The sequence below is a fragment of the Pangasianodon hypophthalmus genome, chromosome 16 (assembly GCF_027358585.1).
Source record: "Pangasianodon hypophthalmus isolate fPanHyp1 chromosome 16, fPanHyp1.pri, whole genome shotgun sequence".
In the NCBI taxonomy this organism is placed as follows: domain Eukaryota; kingdom Metazoa; phylum Chordata; class Actinopteri; order Siluriformes; family Pangasiidae; genus Pangasianodon; species Pangasianodon hypophthalmus.
Window position 1 is genome coordinate 23,740,219 of NC_069725.1, and position 27,324 is coordinate 23,767,542.

At 39.6% G+C, this 27,324-nt stretch overlaps 1 protein-coding gene across 1 annotated transcript in view; it reads left to right on the forward strand.

The window, feature by feature from the left end:
- The window catches only part of LOC113530587 (collagen alpha-1(XXIV) chain), a 97,783-nt gene that overhangs the window by 26,240 nt on the left and 44,219 nt on the right, over nucleotides 1-27,324 (forward strand). Inside the window, exons 6-17 of the mRNA XM_053240588.1 lie at nucleotides 3,859-3,912; nucleotides 12,603-12,656; nucleotides 13,013-13,066; nucleotides 15,876-15,920; nucleotides 16,831-16,884; nucleotides 17,429-17,473; nucleotides 18,760-18,813; nucleotides 19,903-19,947; nucleotides 21,988-22,041; nucleotides 22,291-22,335; nucleotides 26,938-26,991; nucleotides 27,087-27,131. Coding sequence (XP_053096563.1) covers nucleotides 3,859-3,912; nucleotides 12,603-12,656; nucleotides 13,013-13,066; nucleotides 15,876-15,920; nucleotides 16,831-16,884; nucleotides 17,429-17,473; nucleotides 18,760-18,813; nucleotides 19,903-19,947; nucleotides 21,988-22,041; nucleotides 22,291-22,335; nucleotides 26,938-26,991; nucleotides 27,087-27,131 — 603 coding nt within the window. The remainder of the gene's footprint in view (nucleotides 1-3,858; nucleotides 3,913-12,602; nucleotides 12,657-13,012; nucleotides 13,067-15,875; nucleotides 15,921-16,830; nucleotides 16,885-17,428; nucleotides 17,474-18,759; nucleotides 18,814-19,902; nucleotides 19,948-21,987; nucleotides 22,042-22,290; nucleotides 22,336-26,937; nucleotides 26,992-27,086; nucleotides 27,132-27,324) is intronic.

The following is a 27,324-nucleotide window of genomic DNA, read 5'->3' on the forward strand; positions in this document are numbered from 1 at the left end:
TCGTGTAAACGGCCCCTTAGTGTTTTTCAGAGTCTGCTGAGGAGAGCGAAACATCTGCTCTGTCAGATAAAGATGAGAAGTGAGACGCAGATTGTTTAGGTTCGCACAGTTCACCAGGACACGTCTGGCAGAGCTCACACCAAGGCTTTGATTGTCTTTCTCTTTTTTATTGTAACAACACACTCGATTGTCTTAAACACAGTATATAAAGCCGGCCATAATCTCACACACTTCCAAAAGAGTGTGTGTATGTGTGTGTGGGTCTGTGTGTATGTTAGACGAAGAGAGGGAGACGAGTGTGTTACAGATGTGCATGAGAGCATGCATTCCTGTGGCATGCTAGCACACACACACACACACACACACATTTAGCCCATAAGCTGAGCTCATTGCTGTCGTGCAAGCTGTGACACAGTGCAGTGTAATATAAATCACATCTATAGCAATGAACTCATGGGAACTGCGTTACCTGTCTCAGTGCAGAGAGTGTGTATCGTATTGTATCATATTAACCAAAATAAAAACTTGTACACGAAAAGGTGTTTATAACGTGCAGGTGCAGATGTGAGTTATAAAGCGCAAGTGTGTTTATTTGGGTCGTTCTAACAAATGTCACAGTTGTGATCCGCAGGCAGTAGGCAGATAGCACAAGGACCTCGTGACGAAAACAAGACCCGAAATGGCGCACTTGTCCGTCTGTTTGTCAGCATGTGACAAATCGCTCGTATCGCTTGTAGATTCACGCTTGTCACGTCACATACTGTCATGTACTGTCTGATGGATTTGCAGATTAGTGAAATATTCTAAGTCTAATAGCTACAGACGCTCACCAGAGGCATGTTAATCTCTGCTAATTCCTTCCAAGCTTTATTTTTCTTCGTAATGTCTCTGTACACATTTAAGGAGAGGTTATGAATGACAGGATAAGACGAAGTCTTCCAGGTAAATTTGTCTTCCAGGTAGGAACTACAGAATAGTTGTGAGCGGGGAACTGAAGAAACCTCAGACCACACACACCTTAGAATCACTCGAGCAATTTGTCGCTTCTTCACAGTGTCATTACGTAGTTTGCATAGAATTGAGAAAATCTTCATTTACCTCTATGTTGAACGTTGCTGAAATTGGTGAGTGAGGAAAAAAAGGTCTTGTTTTGTTTTTAGGGGCTAACAGCAAATCTTGAGCATTATCTTTTATATTTGGGAACGTTACATTTTAAATGTTATTATATGTAACTGTGCTAGCAATACCAGTAACCATAACAACTCCCCCTGTGACATCAGCGCGGCACGCAACCTTTACCGTCTCACAGAAATAATGAAAATGCAGCACCACCCAAGGAATTAGCAGCATAAACACTAAACACATCACAAATATTTGATATAAGTGCAGTTAATGTGGTTCAGGGTGAACTTCTCTGTTATTACTCAGCTCCCCAGTGGACCTGAACCCAACAATCAGCACGCTGAGGCCATCTGCATGCTTTAGTGAGTCTGACCTGAAAGAGCTCTGGCTGTCTAAAGGCCTCGGTTGTTGTAGTGCCAGCATCTGGTGTTCCACTCGAGGTGATTCCTGATTGGCTTTCCTGTGCACCTGCTGAGTAAACCTAGACTGGCTAGCAAAGAAAAACTGAAAAGTGTTTGTGTTTGGAAGAGCTGTGTATGATAATGGATGATAGAACTAGTTTTTTTTACATTTCTGGTGTGAATGGAGTCTCTCTGCAGCTATAGGTGCTGCCCAAAATGCCTCCTTGATTCCTCGATCCCAATTCTTAAAGTGCAGTCGGAGTAATCATGGAGAGTGGAGATAGGAGGCTTTAAAAAAGAGGATATGCAGGTGCAATAAATGACAAAAATAAACACCATTCATTTATCTTCTGTAAATTAACTCCAGTAAGCGTTTTATCCTGGTCTGGGTCGCGGTGGATCAGGAGTCAATCCCAGGATCACCAAGCACAAGGCAGGGGAATTCACCCTGAATGGGTGATTTCACACACATTCCATACACACATTCACACACTCCTTCACACCTAGAGGTGATTTAGCGTAGCCTTTCTGTGGCTACCTGCATGTTATTGGGAGGTGGGAGGAAACCGGGGGGAACGTGGAGGAAACCAGCAAGGACACATGGAGAACATTAACATTAACAGTAACCCGAGCTCAGGCTCGAACCAGGAACCCTGGAGCTATGAGGCAGCAGCGATACCCAATAATAATCACCACAAATACAAAATTTCTATTCTTAATGAAATAAACAATGAGTGCACATAAAGTCCTCGCATGAAAGTCGATTAATGTGTCTTGCTTTGAAAACGGAGAAGTCAGGTGATGAGTAAGGTCTCGTTTAGGCTAAAACATTGTAAAATGTTTAAGTGTGTGATGTAATGTTTTAATTATGTATAATTTATTGTGTAAAAGCAGATCCGTTATACAGTGAATACTCTATAAAGCCGTATACATCATCAGTAACTGAGTTTCTGAAAATCTCTTTAAAGTGACGCATCTCATTCCGTAAATACATTTTTTCCCTCATATTCCTCTTGGCCATGTTTCTTTTCCTTGCGTCATTTCTCCACTTCTTCTGTGGGAGGAGCTAAGAACAACCCAGTCTCACAGAAAAAACATTCACTTTCAGCTTATCTTCAGCACTTTCTATACAGTGAATATCATCCTTCTGGAGCAAGCATACGCTACATAGCAAGGAAGCAAACTTTCACTTGAGTGCTCTGTATTTCACCTCTAGTGCAGTATGCGTAACGGCTCCGTATTCTCAGTAGCCTAAAGAATTTACAGGCTAAAAACTATCTGTGTTTTGAAAGTACGTTTGTTACTGTACCATGTTACCAGGTGACATGCAAACCTGATTGTGTTTGCAGAGTAGAGAAGCTTCATGAGCCTGGTCTGTCTAATCATATGTCGTGAAAAGAACAAACTTTACGCATGAAGTGGGCTAGACTAGGTTGAAAAAAGATGTATAATTATTTATTACCTATCAGTCTTATTCAAACAGCGTAGTGGCAGAGGTGAGCTCGGTTAAATTCCGCTGGTGCAGAACGTCTCGTACAGATCATTTGAGTGAAGGTTTGTTTCCTTGCTGTGGAAACAATACAAATAAAATTGAATTGAATTGCATCGCATGCTTGTGCGAGAAGGTGTTCAGCGTATAGGAGGTGCTGCAGATAAGCTGCATGCGCGTGTTTTTTCTGTGAGACTGGGTTGGCTAAGAAGTGAGGAAGAGAAGCAAGAAAAGGAAGGTGCAGTTAAGGAAATGATAAGCACTGTGTGTGTTTGGTTGGCGCTTTTTGATGATGTCAAAATAACAAAGCATCTGAACTGATGACTGTGGAGGAGTTCATGTAGGACTGCACTGATTCGTGATGATCTCGACATGCTCCTCTTTTGCCTTGTGTAGGTCTTGTGTAGGTCTTGAGTAGGTCTTGTGTAGGTCTTGTGTAGGTCTTGTGTAGGTCTTGTGTAGGTCTTGAGTAGGTCTTGTGTAGGTCTTGTGTAGGTCTTGTGTAGGTTGCAGCGTCACTTGCAGCGTTACTGCATTCTCTACATTTGCACTGTTTCTGTCTACAAAGGAAATGAAAATTTTCAGTGCAACTTTCCAGCTTGTTACGCTGTGCACAGTTTATACATTGTGTATATTGTGTGCTGATGCTTATCTCCTTCTGTCTCTGTGTGTGAGTGTGTGTGTGTGTGTGTGTGTGTGCTGCTACTTAGATCTGCCTATAACTCAAGTGGTAGAAGATAAGATCACGCTCGGAGAGAGGCTGATGTCATATGGATGAGTAATAATTAGTGTGCTTGTCATCTTTCTCTCTCTCTCTCTCTCTCTCTCTCTCTGTCTCACCTGCAGGGTCCTCCTGGTCCTCATGGGATTCCCGGCCCTCCTGGATTACCTGGCCCCAAGGTGAGTCCTCCAACACAAGGCCATTAACCTTACAGTGATTGGATCCTGGACATGATAAAGCATGTGTGGTTTCTGAAATGCTAATGCTAATTTCCTGAAGGTTCTTCAGAGCTCTGTGAATTGGGCCTTTAGGCTTTTCAGAAGCAGCACAAAGAAGCTGGAGCTCGAATTCTGCAGGAGTGTGTCGTTGAGGAATAGTTTTTAAGTGTTTCTCCTCGCTAGCAGATGCATAGCTAGGAATTCTGCTCCTCCCATCCCCCGTTACAGCTTCAGGTCTAACGGTCTAATAAAAACACAGCTCTATGCTAATGCTAGCTGATATTACATCAACCTGCAGTTTAAAGAATAAACCATGGAGCAAACCCTTTTTTTGGAGTGGAAGGGGCGTACGTTTGTGTACTTTTAGCACTCTGAAGCATTCTACTACATTCTGTATACATTAAACAAATTTATACCACAGTGCTGTTCTCGAATTCTCGATTCTGATTGGTTAGAAGTTGTTGATTAATTTCCTGCAGCTACAAATCACAGGTTTATATTAATGCGCTCGCTCGAATACAATATCGTTTCTATAGTAACAGCTCATTTACAGGGACTTGTACAACGAACGCTCCACGTACACAGATTAAAAACCACGTGTAATCATTCATATGATGAAGTTTTCTGTAAGAAGGTAGTAAGGTTTATTTGACATTTATGTAAGGAGTCTCCAGTGTCAGTGCTTTGTAAGTTTTCAGAGTTTTCCACATTGTCTTATTAAATTCCAAAGAGAGAAAAATGAGAGGCTGGTGAGGGAATGTCTGTTTATACAGTAGCTACTATAACTAACTAACTTGTTAAATGTACTTGTTAAGCTTGTTAAATCTCAATGTTAAATGTAACTATAAATGGATAAAAACGTTCTGTTATAGGAAAACAGCACCACTCTGTTGTTGATTATTTTCCAATAACAGCACAACACAGAGTGTTTTATTCCTTATGTACAGATACACATATACCACTGTGAAAACGAAGAGCATGACAGGTGTGTGTGTGTGTGTGTGTGTGTGTGTGTGTGTGTGTGTGTGTGTGTGAGTGTGAGTGAATGAGTGTTGGCCGGTAGCTGGACATGTGGGTGTAATGTTCATTAATCCTGGGAGAGATGATGTGAGATGAGATGTAGAGAGGAAATGTGTATGTGTGTGTGTGTGTGTGTGTGTGTGTGTGTGTGTGTGTGTGTGTTGTTCCTCAGAACTCTGCCGTGACTCACTCGCTGTTAAACACTGCGGTATAAACACAGGCATCTTTATAAAGGAGGATTTTATGTACAAAACCCATGAAGAGGTCAGAACAATTTGTGAGCGAATCAGTACATTAGTCACTGACTTACATTTAGCACATGAACTTTAAAAAAGATTTCATTGCACTCATGTTGGAACGCTTGTGTTCATCCTAATCCCATGTGCCTTCCTCAGGCTACGTTAGCGAACAGATGTAGCGTGGACTTTAATCATTTTGTGATCAATCGTAAAATACTGAAACATTTTTTTCCTGCACTTTATTAAGAGTGATAGTGCTGAGAGTAGTAAGAAGAATTTTGTTGATTATGTTCCTGTAACAGCATTCCCCCGAGTGTTTTATTTCTCGCTCTCAGTGTGCTATCACTTCACTTCTTTCAGTGTAAAGGTTTTATGGATCCACTCAATAACATTCACTTCATTAGAGACAAAAAATCTTTTGTTTATTAAATTTTAAAGCTGACACGTAGAGTCTGAATCTGAAGGCTGTGTACTGGATCGTCGGCAACTAGCTGTAATAAGTGTTGAGAATTTATTGCGGTTGTGTGCTATTTCTGATTTATATTGAAATTCTGTTTTTATACTAGAACTGGATTAACACCAGCCGGTAAAGATGATTGATTTTTCCGATGTTAACATGAGCGAGGTTAGCACTCCGCCCACAGCACACCAGATAATGTGTGATTCCTTTCGCGGCCTGGTTTAAAAGTCCCTCGCGTAACTCCAGTTTCACCCTCTGGCCACTTTTCAGCTGCTGAAGCCGTACATCTGTGAAGAACATGCTGGGGATCGTCGATAGGCCATGACACGATGGGAAGAGCATACAGGCTGTGCATTAGCACTGAAATTAAAGAAAGGATTTAGAGCACAACCTGAAATGATTGATCCATCGTGTGATGATACAGCTCCTTTATTTGGACAGGGACTTTTAGTACTATATTGTGTTCTTTGTAGTACTGACAGAGGAGAAAACCTTCAATAAAATAGCTGATAAATTTTTGTTATAAAACGTCTGATCAAGTCAAGTCAGGTAGAATTTATTTATAGAGCATTAATAGAGAATGTATTTAAAAGACAATCCCGGCGATGCCACAGCCAACCGAGGCTGGGTGTCCAAGAGAGTGGAAATTGGCCTTGCTCTCTGGCTGGGATGGGCAGACTCCTTCTCCCCTCTCAATCACAGTGACACTAGCCAATCGTGGGCCTCTCTGAGCTCATGTATGCGGAAGAGGGCGGATAGCGCTTTCCTCCGAATGTGTTACACAGCAGTTCATACAGATGCGGTTGTTTGGCTTCACGTGTCTCAGAGGAAGCACGTGTTAGCCTTCACCCTCCCCTCCCTCAATTACACAATTAATCAAAGTTCACGTTAGTGAGTCTCCTTATATGCAAATTTATTCAAACTGAAGCACAAGTGAGACACAACTGGACTTCATGAACATGACATTTCTTGGGTAAATGTTTTTTTTCTCCCCGATTTGCTCACCTGTCATTTCCCATCCACCTGCCAGCTCTCTTCTATAATACAACAACAACTACTAACATCTCCATCTTTTCGAACTGCTGCTCATGCTGCGTCACAGGGTGGCGTAACACACTCGGAGAAAAGTGCTATCTGCCCTCTTCCACATACATGAGCTCACAGATACCCACGATTGGCTAGTGTCTCTGTGATTGACAGGAGAGAGAGAGAGTAAGCCCCTCCCACCCTGAGAGCACTGCCAGTTTTGCTCCCTTGACTTCCGGTCTTGTTGGGATTCAAACTCGTGATCTCTGGACAGAAGGGGAACGACTTCCTGCTGGGAGCCTCTTAGGAAGAATTTACCAATAAATTTGTTTGTAAGCAACTTGACAAATGAAGCCCTTTGCATGTTGAATTATTTTGTACACCATTTTAAATTAACAGTACTGAACGAGTGTTGGATTAAATTTTATTAATTCACAATGACTGTAGGTGTTCATACTGCAGAGTTTACTTTATATTTGATTACTGATTTGATTTATTGTTTTCGCTGTGAAGCTTCCTCTGCTCCTATCCTGTCCTGTTGGCAGCTATACTTTTACACACACACACACACACACACACACAAGGTTTTTGATAGCATGTTATGTTACAAAATTGGATGAGAGTCAATGTTTTGATGTGTATGGCAGCGTGTGCCGGCAGATCTCTCTGCCTCTCCGCATATTTCTCCTATAGCGCTCCACTTTCCGTCCTGTGTGTGTGTGTGTGTGTGTGTGTGTGTGTGTGAGCATGTGCGTGTGCTGCTTTATATAGTACTGTGATTAGATCAGGATCCAGATGTTACACTGATCCATCAACAAGAACGGGAGCGATGAGTCATATCTAACACATATTTTTTTCATTCCAGTGGAAAATCTGAGCACCTTTGCTTTGGACTTCTGTTTCTGTGTGTGAACTTTGTACCTCATATTCACACACACACACACACACACAGACACACACACACACACACACATGATATAGATATACAGATATACACATGAACATACTTATCCATGGTATAGCCTCGAGGTAATGCGACATCATTGGTTTTCCATTTTGGCTGCAGATTTTGTATTTTTTGCTCTCGAGCATGTGCTGAGACTCGTACAGAATGTCACGTATATCTTTTTGACATGATTGTAATTGTACTGCACCAGTTTATTAGCTTTTTAATTAGTTATTAGTTTTTAATTAATTAGCTTTCTTGTTAGTGCTGTAAGCCTCTAGTGTGTCCTGCCAAAGGTAAAGGAAAGTTAAATTAATAGCTGCTTAACTTCAATAATTAGTTTAAATCATGTTTAGGTTTTTTGAGAATAATTCATCACTACTTGTGGGTGAAAATCAGTGTTGATAAAATCAGTGTTGATAAAATCAGTGTTGATAAAATCAGCGTTGATAAGCGTGATGCGAGTTTTGAGCGAGATGGTGTGTACTTCCATGACTCACACGTGTAGTCGTCGTTTGTTTAATAATCTGGAATTTAACATTCAGAACATAATTATACTTTGTTAAAGACAAATTAGTTGCTTCTCACAACAAGTGAGCGTTTGCGTTGTTTTAAAATTCACTCAGATGTTGTTTCTAATCTCTTTTTCCTCGGTAGATTTGCAGAACTTCAGTACAGTATGTGAGGTCATGTGACACAATATCTCTATGCTCATGAGTTACAGTGAATAACGAGGAATATTTTAAGAAATAAATGGAGATGTGATTTTTTTTTTTGTTTTGTGCAGCACTATATATTACATTCCTGCACTGTTGCTAATGTACTGCAGCTTATAAAAGAGACGGAAAAATCTAAACAAATGTAAGCTCAGTAGCTGATGCTCTCAGTCTAAATCCTTTTTATTTCTTGTTCATTACAGGAGGTTAATAGTACTTTAATAGTTAAAGTCCCTACTGATCCATTAGTAATCCTTAACAGTTTGGTTACATGTGCGGATCGCTTTTTGCTCCAGTTGGGATGGAATCTTATGGAAATTGATGAATGTTCCTGGAACAGTAGCGTGTGAACTGTATTACAGGCTGCAGCACATAACAGCCATACAGTTTAATTAGGCAATATAAGAAATGAAGAAGCTCGTAAAGTTTCCATGAATGTAGACAGCGCCAAGCTGGTGGCTTTAGCGTAGCATGTGGCTCAGCTGTGATGGGAAGCTGTTTTGTAACCGCACTGTGCTTTTCACCGTCACACAGTCCCACATGGCAGTGTTGCATTTTATTTTTACGTTAATAACAAGGGTGTAAACTTCAGGCTTTGTATAATACAATTTCAGTTCTTAAGGCAACAATTGGATCTAATACGATATGATTTTGATAATGATTCTGCTACAATACAGGACGCTTTTCATTCTTAAGGCAAAGAACTGATATTTGACGATACTACTGAATCTGCTACGATATGATTCATAAGTCAGTGAATCAATATTTGATGATACCACTGAATCTGCTACGAAATGATTTCAATTTTGATTCATAAGGCAACGATTTCATATTTTATGATGCCACTGAATCTGCTATGATATAATACGATACGATTTTGATTCATAAAGCAACAAATCTAGCGTTAATTCTTGAATGATGATGACGTGGAGACGGAGTATTATAAAAGTAACAGAGTTACGTACGGGAAAATCACCTTGCTAGCATGTTTACACATCAGTTTTTGTGGCAATCCAAATCATCCGATCGTTACACCCTGACTAATGAAGCGGTTGTGATTAGCTGAACCTGGTTCTGCTCACTGTTCTCGCTGCAAGATACCAAAAGCTTTCTCTTTGCTGATAATAGAATAAACACATGTGGCAAGTGTGGGAGGATACATGACCGTATTCTGTCACATGGCTTTAAAAATGTAGGATGTAAAAATGTACTGCTTATCAGTACATGAGTGGGCTAATCGTCAGCTTGGGGTTTGCTCTTCCACCCAGAAGCTGAGAAAGCCTCTCACATTCAGTGGATATGATGAAGCATCTTCACCCACAGCTGTAGCTCGAGATGAGTCATCGCTCGCCTCTCATCGGCTCGGAAGGGGAAAAAAACAGTGCTGCATCGCTCCCATCGCTGATCCCTCCATCCTGTGAGCTAAAAGTAGAGATAAAGAGACGGTGCATGCAGGGTGCTGAAAGCTGTAAAGACGTTACACTGGGGTGTTATGAAGACGTGCCTGGAACCATGAAACAGCTGACATCTGCTCTAAGGGCTGTTGACATATTTTTAGAGTGTGAAACTAACACACAGAACTTTCTACAGCTGAACATAGCTGGTTAAGTGCTAGCTGAAATGTGACATGCTAGCTGTGTTCTGATTTATTTTAATCATTTTTTAACACTGAGTCTACAAAACATGCATTTAACCCATGTGTTAAACCATCTCAGGCAACAGTCTCAAGGAATTTTTTCCCTGACAATCAAAAGCATTTGGCTTTTAAATGAGTGACAGGATTTAAAGAATTGATTGTCGTTAACTAGCATCCATGCTGATGGCATGATAACTCTGACATTGTTGCTGGTTTTTTTTTTTTTGGCTCCCGAGAAACAACCCTCTCATTCATATTTCCTTATTTCCTCCAAAATTAGATAAAAAATACTTAGACACAATTTCCTTACCCTTGATTAGCAAGGTAAAGAATAGATTATCTTAAACAAGACAGTTTCCTGTTAGCTTTTTGCTAGCTGCTAATATTATGCTAGCAAAACAACAGAAAACAAAGATTAGTCACATTTCTAATTTGCTCTTATCCTTTTTTTAATTTAAATTTTCTGTTCAACATTTCACAAAATATTTGAAAACATGTAAACAGTAAACAATAGGATGAAGTGTTGAATTTTTTGGTGAAAGTTTGTAGCTAACAATGTTAACAAAAACCCTTTACTGTAAAATCCTACTTGATTGGTTGTTTTTGTAAAGTAAAACTTCGACAAGTGACTCTATTTGTGAGATCATGGAGAATGTTTGAGAGAGCAGTTGTGTCTTCTGTTTCCAAACCTCATCGTCCTGTTTTAGCTCGGCATGTCGAGAATGGAGAGGTGACCAAAAAGGAGAAACGTCTTTATTTAGCCAGAGACGGCCGGATTAGAAACAGTAGCTGTGCAAAAACACGAGTGTGCTGCTCTCGCGCCGTTGCTGTGTCACCGAAAGTGATGTTATTTTCCTGAATTCAACGTGACGTTGGAATGAAAGAACGTAATATTACAAACAGAGAGATGGAGTTTTCAGGATCAGCCACATTAAACTCGTGTTCATGCTGCAAGGAGGAAAGAAATTAGTTGTTCACTTCCTCTGCTGCTTTTCAGATGTAAGAGATAGGAATGATAAAAATATCACATCATGACACTCAAAGATACAGTATTTCTGTGCTACATGATGTGCATCACGATGTACAAGTTAAAAAAAAACTTTCAGCAAAATAGTAATGTTGTATTAAAAACATTTCTAACTTTTTTAAAATTTTTTGTTTTTGTTTAGTTAAATAAATTTACTTAATTTAAATATTGTATACAAAAATAAGTTACTTAAACATGAAAAGGATTAAAAACAACCATTTAAAAAAGAGTCAGTACACAATTTTAACATCCAATGAGCTGCTTGCTTTCAGAGTATAATTTTTTTTAAACGTTGTATCTGTGGTTTCTCAGAAAAGTGTGTTGTGACAGAACTGATCAGAGTATTGATATATTGTCTCATCGCCTAGCACTAGTAACAGCGCCTAATGATCTTTGTTTATTTATTTTTTGAAAAATTACCACGACAGTGTTCTGGCCATGTTGTTATTGTAATTTTTTAAGTGTTTCCCGAAATCATGAGCTATGTTGTCACTATCATGAAGGGCCCCAAGTGAAAATGGTTACAGGAGAGCGAGCTTTTTTTTATGTGAAATATGAATTTTCTCGAGTGGAAGTGGCTAGAGAAAATGAAGTAGCGCTTTAATGTGACCTGAACTTTTTACTCTTAAAAATGATGATGAGAAAGCAAGGAAAGAAGGGAGACTTTAAAATGTTTAGGAGCATCCTGGAGGTAGGAGACAGATTCCATTTCCAGCTCTCATTCCTAGAGGAGGTAATAAAGGTTTCATGAGCATAAGTAAAGAATAAAACACGATGGCGGATACTGTTATAGGAAAATAATGAAAAACGACTGCTTTATTTTATGTGGGCCAGCAAGAAGCAGAGTTACTGTTCCTAGTCCTGAAGTTTTTTATTCCTCTTATACCACAGTGACTTGAAATGATTACAGGTTTTTAAATTAACTATAAACTTTTTATCTGTTTATAGTTATGGTTAATGTCAGAGTACTCACAGAGTAAAAACTAAACTAGACAGCCGCAGAAGGGAGTGCATTAATGTAAATTATGTCAGTATAGTACATTTTTTTTGTTTAAACCAACAGAATTTAAGGTGGTGCTTCGGAAGGAATAAAAGACGACAGGGCATGTTGTTATAGGAAAATAATCAGCGACGAGGTCATGTGATGCAGCCTGATGTAGAGTTACTACATAGATAACACAGCAGATTAGATTATTTTTTAATTATTTACTAAAGTAATATGTCAACGATTACAATTCTGTTGATTTAAAGAGTAATGTTGTATTTGTTATCCATTTGAAACTTACATAAAACATCCCAAAAAACAAAAAGTTAGTTAGAGTAACATGTTGTAAACAATCATTCTCTGTCCTGCGACAGTCATTACGTCTTCAGTCATACCTGAACGGACAACGCTACAAGCTGCGAACTTTGTTTTGATTTTTTAAAGGAGATTTTCTTGGTTCAGTCATTTACATCTTGTAAACAGCTTGCTGAGTTTTCAGTACCAGGTCGATTCTGAGACTAATTTAATTTCATGTCAGTTTATTTGAAATTGGTTTGGCATGAAAAATGAACTGAGATGATGTTTTGTTGCCTCAGGGTGCGAAAGGTGACCCCGGGCTGTCCCCAGGTCAGGCGACGAAAGGAGAACAGGTAACACAATCGCTGCTCTGAGCTCAGCTTACTGCTTTTCATTCCTCTACCACAAACTAAACAGTGTCCTGGAATCATCATCACCTTTTTCTCGTTCCTGTTTTCTCCATTTCCTGAAGATCTGCTGAATTCTCTGTGCTAATTTGGTTTCTTTTTTGCACCTTCCTTCGCAGAAGGTCAGAACATGAGTTCATGTTGAATTAATCACTGCTTCCATGATGGTCGAGTCCACTCATTAACCATGTTGCTGTCATTTCCTTATCACCTCTATCTTTTTTCCATTCCTGCTTCACATCTCTACACATGTTTTTTGGCTTCTTGAATATTCTAGACTTATCTTTTTTTCTTCTGCCTAGGGTGAGAGAGGACCACCTGGTCTTCCAGGCCCCAAAGGTTTTCCAGGACCAGTGGTAAGTGCTTCACCAGTCTTTGTGCTCATCTCAGCTCACACTGCTGGGATCCCAGAGGTGATGGGTTTGATGGGTTTCCGTGTGCCCCACACCTCAGACATCCGATCTAAAAGTACATGTTTCATTGCCATTCCCTGGACTAGAGTGTGTATAGCGTCTGTTACACCTTCCATCAGTGCTGCTTGGCATCTCTCAGCAGGATAGAGTTACACGCTGGCATGAAGTTCCTGTCAAGAGCCTCACAAAATCAGAGGTCATCTTTTAACAGCAACCTTCTGACAGGACGGCTTTAAAGAGCGAGAGACGGAATCAGAGATGAACGATAGCAACAAAAGCATAGTTCTGTCTGTAAGCAAAGAACATCCTAATAATACGGGTTGCTTTTAAAAGATTTAGGAGTTTCCTGGAGGACGAGGAAAGAATCTGTCATTTATTATTACTATCATGAACACTCGGAATGTACTGTTTTAGGAAAATATCCAACACCAGTGTGGAGAGATGTGAAGTGGGGTTACTGTTTCCAGGTTGATCATTTTCCTACAAATTATTTTATTTCTCTTATACCACAGCAATATGCCAAATATTAATTCTTTTTATTTATGAAAGAACAACATGCCATTTATTTTTATATATTTACAGCTAGACTTAATGTTGGGGAACGTCATTAATTCAGGAACATCACTAGTCTCTCTTAGCTCTATCTTGACGTTAATAAGAAAAAAATTGCAGCTTGTCACGTTATCAAGAAACAACAGTGTAAGCTCCTCTGTCCTGAAAACTTTGTTACAGCTTTACCTCTGACTGTTACAAAGTGCTGACACTGGAGACTCCTTCCATACATGCTAAAAAACAAAGATTTCAACATTTTTTAAAAATCTGTTTATGTGACTGAGCTGTTACTATAGAAATGATAACATATCAGAAAGAGTGCATTAATATAAACCTGAACCTGATTTGTAGCTGCACTACTGTCAGAGCTGCTGTTATAGTAAATTAATCAACACCTTCTGACCAATCAGAATGCAGAATTCAACAGCGCTATGATAAGGAAATGTTATTTTAGCTACAACTCCTGTATCCTGTGGCTGAATCACGCATGACTATTTCTTTAATAAATTCCCAAAGGGGAGCTTTTTCAGTTTGTTTAATTTCAAATCTTGAAAAAATAGCTAGGAGAGTATGATGATGGACCCTTGCAGAATTGCCCTTTAGCCCCCTGTTCCACCCCCACATCTCCACATCTGAAGAGGATTTAGGAGAATAGATGGTAGGATGACAGCTGTTTGGAGATGAAAAGCGATTTCTGGTGGATCGCTTATGACGTGACATATTGGTCCACCAAGAATCCTCGATGAATTTTGCCTCACTTTTAACTCCGATTCTCTCTGAAATAAGATCGCCCTTTTCCACCAAACCATATGGCTTTCTGATATACTTCATACCTTTGAGAGTCTTATGTGTCAGCTATAAATATTGCAGCTGACTGCAGTAATCCGTGGTTGATGTACGTTTTTATCGATTATTACCCAACTTGCAACCATAGTCATTGATCCTTTCATCTTAAATGTGAGGTTAAGCACTGTGGCTACAGGCGCATCTCTCCAGATGACCATGAGCAGAAATAGTCCCGCATACCCGACCTCTGTTAGGCATAAATAACCCTGAAGCATCACCGTGTTGTCAGGGTTCAGGGTGAAAGGCCAGAATCTTCCAACGCTCTCTGAATTCCCCATTCCTCTGCATTTTAAAGTGCAACAACACCTAACGACTATCACAAGCCAGCTCAGATTATAAGCGTGCTACTAATTAAGGGCTTTATTAGTTGGACAAAGTGATTTACGCTGGATTTACAAAGCCTGATATTGCTGTTGAAGACAAAAATCACACGTTGTAAAAGAATTCTTTGGTTATGAATGATGTAATGATTTAGGACCACTGAGACCAAAGACCACTGACAACATTGTGAGAGATTTCTGATTAAAATCTCAGTGCTGCTACATCGCTTGTTTAAAATCCACCAATAGGAGGACACCAAACTCACGGGACAGCTACAGATACGCTAGTGGTGATGAGGAAACATAACTGAAACATGCTAATGGACAGAAAAAAATCTCCCTATCTCCATATGTCAGGCTCGCTTACAGAAACATCTCTGTTTTCTGCACAAGCTGATTTCCGGATCATGGTGATTGATGACGTAAGCAGCGTCGTTTGATGCTTAAGAATTTTTTTATCATTAAACATCAACAACGTTGGTTAGAGGATCTTCATTGTGTAGTCTGAAAAGGAGAACACATTATCACACAGTCTGCTGTAGAATTGAGACGAGATTTTATTTTGAACAACAGCGTGATCAGTAATAATCTAGTGGGAAAACTGGAGAACCCACATTTTATTGGGAATATTTTGTGTTACGATAGAAACAAGAAAAAAACCCCAGCAGTACCAACCTCATCCCGAGCAGAACGAGGCAGCACGGTTCTGCCGCATGTTCTTTTGACCTCCGTCTCTTTCGCTGTTGTGACTTGTCTCCTGTGTGTAATGCTAGGTGTAGCTCTCTGAAGGGGAAAGGCTTGAAAGCTTTTGACAGTTTGGAGAGAATTCTTAAAGGGTATTAGCCTTATCTAAGGGAGGGGGGTTGTTGGGAACCTAAGGCAACAAAATCCCCAAAAATGTGGCTGGACTGGGAAAAGAGAACACATGAGAGGAATGAGAACAAGGTGATCTCTCATTCTCTCTCTCTCTCTCTCTTAGTCTCTCTCTTCTTTTCCATTTCTCATCATTTGCTTTGGTTCTCTTTTTCTCACAGGGTCCCAAAGGCTATCCAGGACCACCGGGTCAGGCAGGAGAACAGGTATGCAGCCTGTATGCAGAAATATTCACAGTGGAATTATTTTTTTTTCAATCTTGCCTTACTCTAATATAGACATTAGGGTGTAATGCAATGACACTATCTGTATCTGTATTTGGATTTAAATCCAAAGTGGATGTGGCCTAAATCAGACAATTTTTATTTGTTTTTTTTTTTCTTTTTTTTAATTAAATATAAATCTTACCACTTGTCAGCAGTGTCAGCATGTTGTGTGAATTCTGACTGTGATAGTTCCTCAACCTCAGCTACATCGCTCCATTTCATTTAGCTCTCGATTGAGACAGTTTTTAAAAGTCTCCATGGACAAACTGCTTCTTAGCTCTGATGTGATTCCGTTTGTTGACATATTTCCATCTGAAACAGGAAGTCAGAGTGATGATGTGTTGAACTGTTTGATGTTTTACACAACATTAGAGATATACCACACCCCCGCCGAATCGAAACAAACCCGACAGTAGTTAAATATGGAGAACAGCGGAGAGATTACCGAGAACCTTTTGTTTCTTCTACTGATCGAGAAGCCGTTGCATTCTCACTCAGTCTGATGAAGCGACATTACAGCATTAAAGAGCCCTAAGTTTGTCAAACAAACCCTCTGAAAAACACCTCACACCACCACTTTGTACAAATAAACTCCAAACATTTTTTACCTTCAACCAAGCATCAGTTAGAAAAGGGAATAGTGTGTGAGGGAAGTTACTCAACCTGAAGCAGAGTCAGGCTTGAAGGACTTCATCCTGGGCCACAGCCAGAGCTGGGGTGAGGAGAACTCGGCCGGCCAGCGGACCAGGGTGCCGTCGAGAACAATAGCTGTTCTATTCCTCCACTGGCATGGCTGTGTTCTCACATTCCCCTTCTCTCTCCATCTCTGTTTCTATCCCTCTCTCCGCAGGGTTTGCCAGGATTGCCGGGCATGGTCGGGGCGGCAGGTTACCCTGGCAGGCAGGTGCAGTGACCAAGATCCACTAAAGAGAAACTATATACCCAGAATTCCACCTTGGGAAGGGACTAATGTGTAAAGGAAAGGAATCCAGGACAGGATCCTTTAATACAGTCAATCAGTAGACAAAGTGTTCTTGATTCTGATTGGATTCATTTTCCTTAACAGCAGGTTTATAGTAATGCTCGTGTTCTATAGTAACAGCTCGTTCACAGGGATTTTTTATACAGCGGACACACCACATAGTTTAAGATTAATAATAAAAATGTGTCATTTAACAGAGGGACATGTTTTGTTATTATTATTATTATTATTATTATTATTATTATTATTGAAGTTTTCTGTGAGGAGATATTTATTTATCTCCTGTAACAGTCAGAGGTAAAGCTGTAACTTTAGGTAACTCCACCTATTAAAAATTAATTAGCGTTTACAAAGAGAACACTCGATCAAAGACACTGAAGCACTGAATTGTGCTGAGTTTCACCATGCTGAGTGTAATTAACTGTGTGTGTGTTTGTGTGTGATATTGATGTGTGTTCTCTTTCAGGGACTGGCAGGCCCAGAGGGAAACCCAGGCCCTAAAGGTGTCAATGTGAGCACAACCTTTCTCTCTGTGTTTTTTTTTTGTGTGTATAAAATTGAAAAAAATGTCAGAATATATACACTCTACGGCCCTGACCTCAACCCCACTGAACACTTTCTGCACCCCAGGCCTCCTCGCCCAACATCAGCGCCTGACCTCACTAATGCTCTTGTAGCTGAATGAACACAAATCTCCACAGCCACGCTCCAACATCTAGTGGAAAGCTTCCCGGAAGAGTGGAGCTCATTATAACAGCAAAGGGGGAATAAATCTGGAACGGGATGTTTAACAAGCACATATGGGTGTGGTGGTCAGGGGTGCACAAACTTTTGGCAATATAGTGTATTTATTTGCTGTGTGACAGAATGCCATTATTTGTGTCTGTGTCTGTTCAGATGCTCCAAATATCCTTATCTCTATTCTGATTTAACGCTGAAGTGGGCGTGGCCTAAACCAGAAGGGGTTCCGCATGCTAACTTATTTTTTTTTTTTTTGTACCTGCCCGCAATATTTTCTAATGAATTTAACTGGTTCTGTTTCCCAAAATACACTAAAATAACCAAACTAGAATTATGCAAAGTAATTAGTCATTTACTCCACAGTGGAATGTTTAAGGATGCTGTAAATGCATCGTGAGTCTTTGTTTGTATCTGACTGCAGCCCACATGCAAGGAAAATCATCTCATGCAGCTTTTTTGTTGCGTCCTGCAGGATCTCAGTCCTGATGCACACCTCCAGTCTCAACCAGACGCTCTGTAAACCTTACTGTCTAGCTTTCTAAAAATAAAAGCACGCCTCCTTTTCTTATCTTTAGAACACATTCTGAATAATGTAGTTGTATTTAGTTACATCAGACTAGCAGCCTGATTGTGTCCCATTTTATAGGTTGTGTATGATCTACATCGTTTTCCCGAATCTCGGTTTTCTTTTGGGTAACACTGTAAATAATGTTATACTGATAAAAAAAAAAGAAGGAAATATTTGAGGCACAGTAGCACACACTCCTAGGCCTTCACATATGCAAACTAATGAGGGAGTACATCCCAGAATCCCTCAGGCAGCTCTTTATCATTGACAGAATATTGTGTGTGTCGGAGTGTACCAGGTGTTCTCAGGTCATGAGCTCATCCTACACGCCAAGAAGGAGCCGAAAAGAATATTTTAGAATTAATGAGCGGAAATATTAATATCTTCTGTTAATATACGTTTATAAGATTTTACATAGTGCTTCTTTTATATTTAGGCCTTGATCCAATGCTAATGTGTTTATTTCCTTGTCTCTTGCTCATATTAAGGGTTTTATCGGACCCCCAGGAGCACCAGGAGCACCGGGCATACAGGGAGAAAGAGTAAGTGTCATGAATCTTAAAGTGGGCGGGGCCAGGGTTTTAAATGACAGGTCGCTATGCAATTGCTATGATTATGGACCAGTGATGATCCACGAGTTTCCTGCCGTAAAGGCGATTCAGCAGTAATTATATAAACTGCAAATGTGCCAGAGTTAGAGTAACATACAGAGTGATCCACATTAGACTTCTCCAGTTCTGTCTAATTTTATTCTCAGTAAAATAAAAAGTTACAAACATTGTTCATGCTTTGTAAGAGTCAGAGATAAAGCTGTAATATAACGAATGTGAGAACAGGAACTTTTTTCATGGCTGTTCCACAACATTAAATGTAACTATAAATGGATAAAAAGTAGAATGTGTCATTCTTTAATAAATTCTGACCAATGAATGAAACGAATGAATTTGAGTGAGTGTGTTTTCATTCCTACGTGCCCCGCAGCCGAGGTTTTTTTTTTCTTTTTGATTTATTTAATAATGTGCAGTGAGGAACCAAAGAGAAAAAATATATAGAGAACATACAGTATATATACAGTGTCTCTGTTCTGAAAGCACTCTGAAAGTCACAAGTTATAGGGCAAAAAAACAAAAATAATAATTCAGAGACAATCTACGTAGTTTTCCAAAAATATTTTTGAGTAGATTTGGTAAAACCCATCTGGCTATAGATAAATTCTGTGTAGAAGCTAATTTAATGATTTATTTGTTGATTTTTCATGCAGAATTGTGAGGTTTGGTTGCTTCACACAACGCTTTTGTTGACTTGCGGTTTCTCTAGTGCTTAGAGGCGTCCCATTTGAACCTCACCACCATTTAGCGCCTTTGGAAGTTTTTATTGTTTTTCTCAGTCTGTCCATATGGTACATGTTTAAAATGGTTTAGTTTTATTGCTAATGTGTAATGTTTAATGACATGCAGGCAGCGGGACACTAATACTAAGCATGAGTGCAATAATTTCAGAAAACAAAAGCTCAGTCTGCATGATGATGTCTGTTTAAAACAGTCAAATGTTATGGGCTTGATTAAAGGAGGTTAATTTTGTTAAATATTTTTGAATTGGACATATTAATAAACTCTCACTCTTTTTTGCAGGGGATACCAGGACCTGTGGGGAAGAACGGACCCAAAGGAAGACAGGTAAAAGGTTCTCACATGTTACCTGAGAACGTAAACGAATATACAACCTGCACCTTTCATAAATAGTGGTGTATATGAGAAATCAAATTTCAAATTCAATCAAGTTGCAGAGGAAGTGTAAAAGTACAATATATTGCTCTTCTGCATTATACAGTTCTATAATCAGTGTTGAAAATTCAGTGTTTAAAGGAGGTGTGTTATCTGTAAATGAAGTGAAGGTTTATTTTACAGCTAGAGAATAGTCAGGAAGCAGAAAGGAGTGAAATCACCAGTAGACTGGAGTTTACTAGCAAAAACACTGCACCAACCCCAAATATATAGAATAAGGACTAGAATTATGTAAGATAAGAGCTGGAGGATTGCGATACCGGATTGCTGTACAGGTAGAATAAGGTTCTCTCTTAAATTCATCAGTAAAACTGGGGGGAAATGTGGGGAAAAATTACACAACCACAGAACTGATTAAAATGAAATTTTAACAGTGCAGGGAGTTATCTGCATGACTACGAATAGAAGAACGCAGATGAAGGGAAAAGTATAATAATTGCTATTAAAGGCAAGTAAAATTATGATCATTCAATAATTTTCAGATTTAAAAATGTTTTCCTGAAAAATATGAATTTAACAGGACAAATCCAATAATCATCGCCAATATTTAAAGTTACTTAAATATTTAAAGGCTCAAATTTAAAGTTACAAAAACAGACAGACTGATAATGGGCTTCAACCTGAACACTGAACACAGTGAAACAACAAACTGAAACACACCAATGACAGGGCAGGGGGCGGAGTCAAGACTAGAATCAAAACAAAACCACATGACATAAACTCAAAGCATAATGTGAAAGCAGTGCTCACTGCAGCGGGGGAATTCGTCACACTGGTTACCAAAGAAAAAACCAACTTTCCAATTCTTTGCAGTTTGCTGAAATTAAATCGTGTAGTTTTTAAAGGTATTTTGCTACTTAATGTTATCAGTTGGCTTGTTCAGGATGAAAGAAAAGTCCACCGTTGGCCTGAATTTTGTAGAAAATAAAGTTTTTCTATTTTTAACTAGGTCTGTGTGAAAAATCAGGAATTGCATCCAAAAGCATAGTCAAGAATATCTATTTAAAGAAGTTCTATACATAGTGTTCAATTATATAAGATCCGTCACACAACATTTTGCATAAAAGAGAATGCCTAGGGCACCAATTAAATCCCATAATGCACTGGAAAGTATAAACGGTGCACTCTGTTGGGAGCAGAATACATGAAATGCCATGAATTGTGAATTTGGTATATATCTGGAGTAGATTAATGCTAGTTATGAAGCCGCTAATGTAACTGTACTATTAGTTTATGCTTTTAAACAGTGATGTAGGGGAAGGAAAGTGTTTACGTGAATCAGAAATTGAATTCCCTCAGATAGTGATGGCCAGCACTTCATTCACTACGGTTATGTAATATATAATCTGCTTTATAAATGATCATGCTTATTATAATTGTATAACTTTAAAGCATGTCCACAGTAGCTACAAGCAGCGAGGGAACGTTTCTGCCGGCCATTTTGGCCTTGTAAAAAACGTATTACATTAAAAAAAAGTGGCACTAGAGCGACGTTGCCAAGTGGGCACGACTCCCAGCGTCTATGAGTAAGTCGACCTAATCACAGCCTCCCCTGACTGGATGAAAGCAGGGTGGAAGATGTTCAAAGGATCTCTCAGATCTGAGAAACACTTTCACCCTCTGATCTGTGTGTGAGCGCAGTTTTCTGCAGAAAAAATGAGATTTCTTATCTCAAGTGGATTTTTTTTCTGCTTCTGCTTCTGAAGCACATTCAATTTGTTACATAGCAAGTAACAGCATATAAACCACAGCAGTGTTAAAGTCTGGATTCTGATCGGCCGTTTCTATGGAAACAGCTCATTCACAGGGACTTGTATGGAGGGCGCTCTACATAATTATTCATATAGTGAAGCTTTCTGCAAAGAGATGTTTAGTTTGTTGAGGTCTGGTGTGTGTGTGTGTGTGTGTGTGTGTGTGTGTGTGTTTTCTCAGGGCGTGATTGGAGACGTTGGGGAAAGGGGTCCACCTGGGCCTGACGGGAATCAGGTACAATTTTTATGTTCCATAATACTAGAGTTATGAATATGATGATATGAGCTCTACACACTTATTAGAGTTTACCTGAGCAATTCCTTAACAAGCTAGTGTTTTGCCACGTTTTGCGCTCATCAGTGAAAAATGTCTTGTGAAACAAACCAGTAGCCATGAATTTGAACCCAAAGGTCATCTCTGCTCTCTCTCTCTTCAGTGTGGTTTATATTATGGCTTAAGAACAATATCTGTGTTTTTTCACAGGGGCCTGTTGGAGCAACTGGCACCGGTGGCTTCCCAGGCCTCAGAGTGAGTGTCATCTGCATACACATGTCTCAGTGAAGTGTCTGTTATTATGTAATCCTCATGCATACGATATAGTTTATAGCTCAATTATGGGAAAGCTGGGATTAGAAAACATTTAACATCACTGCTTTTGATAAAATCTCATCCCAGTTCTTTGTATATCACAGAAGAAAACCTTTCACTGTGATGGTTCAGTAATGCTGGCTTTGATTCAGTGCCTCAGAAGCTTTTTGCCTTCACAAAGGGAGATAAGTCAGAATTAGGGGTATGTTCATTTGTTCTCAGTGTGAAGAACACTGTTCTTCCATCGCTCCCGGGATCTGTTGCTAAGAACAGATTAGCGGCGTTTAACGCACTATACTGACGTGGGCAAAAGTCAGTGTTTAAACATCGTTTGGCTGGTCGATGATGTGGAGAGATACGGCAGAACATTTGTTATGTGTCATATTTGAATTCTGTATTTTGATTGATTGATTAGTTTTCTATAACAGCAGCTTAATCACAGGTTTATATTAATGCACTCGTTCTAATATGTTATCGTTTCCATAGTAACAGCTCATTCACAGGGACTTATACAGCAAACGCTCCACATAAATGGATTAAAAAAACACGTGTAGTCATTGATATGGTGACGTTTTCTGTAAGAACATTTATGGAAGTCTTCAGTGTCAGTGCTTCTTGTTGTTGATTATTTTCCTATAACAGCGTTAGACAGAGCATGGCTGTGAGCCATAAGGATTAGCGTGAGTGCTATATATCATCAGACGTATAAGAATGGAGCTGCATTCTCTGGAAAAGGTCCTGAGGTCATTCACCCGAGCCAGGTAGAGAATCCCTCTCGTCAGTTGCACAGGGTCTGGAACTCTTACAGGTGATCTTCATTGTTGATCTATCATTGATGATCCCCACAACTTTAACACTGAAGCCATATGTGTGGCTGCTCTTACAAACTGGATTTCCGTATCTACAGGTGTTTTATTTTCCCTCTGAACACCACAGAATTCCACTGAAATATGTTTTTTTTTTACCTCAGCTATACTGTACTGTATGTTAATCCCATGCAGCTGCACGAATCCTTGGATATAAAATGTATCTGTATCTGTATCTGGATTTTAACATGAAGTGGTATGTGGTCTGGGTGTGTTTTTTTTTCTCTCAGAAACTCTGGGGGAAAAAAACCCAGATGTAGAAAAGTCAGCAGTGTCAGCATGGTGTGTGAATTCTGACAGTTCCTTGGATCCGTATTTGATTACATCTCTATCGGATGTGATCAATGATGTAATTTCAGGTGCTGTAGTTCAGTCACAGTGTGGAACATGGTCAGGGTTTGATCACTTCCAGAGAGAATATTTATTTTATTGTTATTTTTCACACCACAGTGATTTACTTGTAACAATGTGCCTTTTTCAGTCACAGGCACTTTATTATGAGGTTCAGATGTACAGTTCAATGGCATTCCAACAGATGGAGTTGCTTTGCTTTTCCATTTCCCTTGTGTGCTTGCTCGTCCATGTTGTCTAACCATAAGCTTTCTATTTAAGTCCACATACAGACGTGATTATTTATTTATTTATTATTCATTTTTGCTGGCATGTTTTGGATCCACTTGTCCCCTTAGATGGAATTGTCACCACGTTAGACTGATCATCTTCATGCTTCAGTTTTATGCTTTCCACCACCAACATGAAAACTCCAAGAGTGAATGTCTTTTGAAAGAAAAGTGATCCATTCTCTCCTTATGGTTCCAGACATTTGTATAATCAATGCCAAGGTGCCTTGAAAATTTTCTGTGGTGGTCCACCATTTTACTAAGATGCTTTCTGTTGGTTTTTGCATTACTTTATCATAAAATTGTATCTTTAAATAATACTTGGCTTGCGCTGCACTTGTTTCTCAGGTTACTGGCCATTCCATTATCCCCTCTATTTTTCAACAGCGCTGTCAGCCTGGGAGGATTTGGGTACATAAATATCTCCAGTGTCAGTGATCCCTCATAAGCTCTTCAACACGTTCATGCAACCAAATGACTAATTCAAATGTCCTAACCAATTGGACTAGGGTTAAGGTTTGGCAGTGTTTAATGTAGGGTTTAGCTAAGGTTAGGGTTGGCCTACGGATAAGTTTTAGTTAATGTTGGCGTAGTGGTAGGTTAGCCTTGGGTTATGCTAGGGTTGAGTTTTGGCTAGAGTTAGGGTGAGGTTAGGATAGGGTTAGGCTTTATCTTTGGTTAGCTTCGTTGTATGGGACATAAGGGTACAGTTAGGGCAGTGTTAGTGTTTGCCTAGTGTTAACCTTGCTGTAGGGTTGGGTTATGGTTAGGGTAGGCTGAGCTAAAAATATGGTTAAACCAATGTAGAGAAATTCCTAGACTTTTCACTGAGAGCTGTGACCATTGAGGGGAAACCCATTTGACTCTAAGCACCACTGGATAAGAGCTCAAAAGGATGTGGAATACAAGTTAGATATACTTTGTGGTCATTGGCAGGCTCTGAAATATTAAGACCCTTTCTTTGCCAGTTTCTTTAGTGTCACATAACCATTAGTAGGCTCCTATACCTTGTCTTCCTCTTCCTGCAGTCAGTTCTAGATCAAGCTATTTCTGGAAGAATTTGTGAGGGTAAGCTCATGTTACAGCCCCTGCTTTCTTTTCTCTCTGCATAGCTCTTTACTGTTTTTAAAGCAGACTGTCAGTTGAAAGAGACATAGCACTTTTATGAAGTGCACGCGATTTGTCTTCATCCCACCAAGCCATTAGGGCCTCCCATTCGCCTTCTGTGCAATTCCTATGGTTTTAGCTGCTCCAGATGCACTGCGTGTCCTGCACTCATGCCACATGTCCTTAATGGTGGTGGGCTGAGGATTCTATGAGGGATGCCAATGTTAATAGACCAGCTGTCACTTGCTCAGTATGTGCTTCCTTGCTGAGGATGGTGATTCTGAGTCATGGGAGATAACTATTTGTTCGATATGAGACACTGTGCAGGAAAAATTGCAGAGATTATTCATGCATTAAAGCGTGGGACGGTCAGTGTGTGTATGGAATTAGGATCAGATGAAGAAGCTGGTTCTAATGAGTCCAGAAAGCCATATAGGTTTTTACTTGAATGAACACTGCTGCATTTGGTTAGTGCTTTATTATCATGGTCTGTTTCTATGACGTTTCCCATAATAAGAACCAGGCCAACCTTCAGCACCAGCAAACATCTAACCCTACATGGAAGTAATCAGTGTCATGGCTGATCAGATTGCCATTTGTGGATGTACAGCCTCAGTCTCTGCTAATGCTAATCAAGGGGCACTGGAGAGTATATTAATCACAAAGTGGCCCCAATGTGTAAACCTGAAAAGTAATATTCCATTATCCAGGGTTTAATCAGGTTTAAAATAAATAAAAGGTTTTAAAACAAATATGCTAGATCAAGGGTCATCAGCTGGGTCTGGATGCAAAGTATTTCAGCAGAAAAAAATGCTGCAGGAGAGTATATCAGTAAATGTAAAAAAGTCCATAGTTCTGTGACTAGATTTCTAAACATGAACCATCACAGCTTCTGTAGCAGATCAACTGTTGCAGCTTAACCAATCACATACATACCATGGTAGTCATTTTTATGTGCCTGTATCTTCACAAATTTCACTTAAATACTGCTTGTCTAGATAATCGTACAGCACTGTGTATGTGGAAGCAAAAACATTACCACCCTGCTTGCTTGTCGTTTAATGTACGTTCTCTGAGCCTTGCAGTGATTTTAGAATTGGATGTGTAATAGAGATCTCAAGAGACTTTCCACAGATCTACACAGTCTTTGCCTAAAAGTGTTGACAACTTGGAATGTACTGTTTGAGACCTGGAGGAAATTTGTGTCAGAATAGTTGTCATAATATGGAAAAAAGGATGGATTCAGATTTTCCTCATTAGCCTGTCATCTGGTGTCTGTCACATTAAGTAAGCCCGAGGTGCTTAACCCTGCTCCTGAAGATTTTCTGCTCTTTCAGAGTTTAGTTTCAACCCTAGTCTAACACAACTGATCTTCTTTAGAAGCACCTACTGGAGGGTGTTTTCACATTAGGCATTCATTTTTTTTTTTCAGAAAAAGCACTAGCTGGAAAAGATCAGCTATTTTCTATCTGGTAACTTAGTCTTAAATTGCACAACACTACCAATGTGGGAGGATGAAAGAGTTTGCATTTGTCCTTGTGAAATGTGTGACCAGAGGACGGAGGACTGGCAATGGAAAAAAAAGTCATCCACTCTGTGAAAATTTGCTGTGTCTCAGCATTTTCAGTGTGGTTAGCAATATTGTGGTGAGAATCAGGAAACACTGGTGAAGAGCAGTATTGGCGAGAGTTTTGTGCACTGGGACTTTATTTGCTTACTTTGTAACCTGTGGAAGTTAATTCTACCTAATTAACTAATGCAAAATATTACACCACCCAATCCAGCCTCTCATTTCTTTTTTATGCAGTACTTTACAGTTTGGTTGGAAAGTATTATAAATCTTATTCCTGTACAATCATGCTAAAATTAGCGCTTCCTTCATTCTGGATATTCTGCTCTGCAATGCGAAGCATTAGAGCTTTTTGTCACCAATGTTTTCTTGTTTTCAGGGCAACCCTGGGCCTGAGGGACGTCGCGGACTACCTGGCATTGTTGGACCTCAGGTAATGACCAATCATTTAGCCATGTTGTTCCAGTCCCTGTGTACTTCTCTGGTGGACACTGAAAACCTCTCCTCCACCTCTTCTGTCATTGGCAGGGCCTGCCTGGAGGTGTGGGACCACCTGGATTGAAAGGTGATAAGGTGATCTAAATATTTCTATTATTGCAGTGATCCATAAATGTTAAAAGTGTAGCTCTTGTGCTAATTATGGCCAATTGGGGTTTTAGTTGTAGCTACAGAAGTAGGGATGTATCGATACTGACACTTATTGGGTATCGGGTCCAAGACCATGCTCATTTCCTCCTACTCATTAAAAATGCTCAGATACCAACAG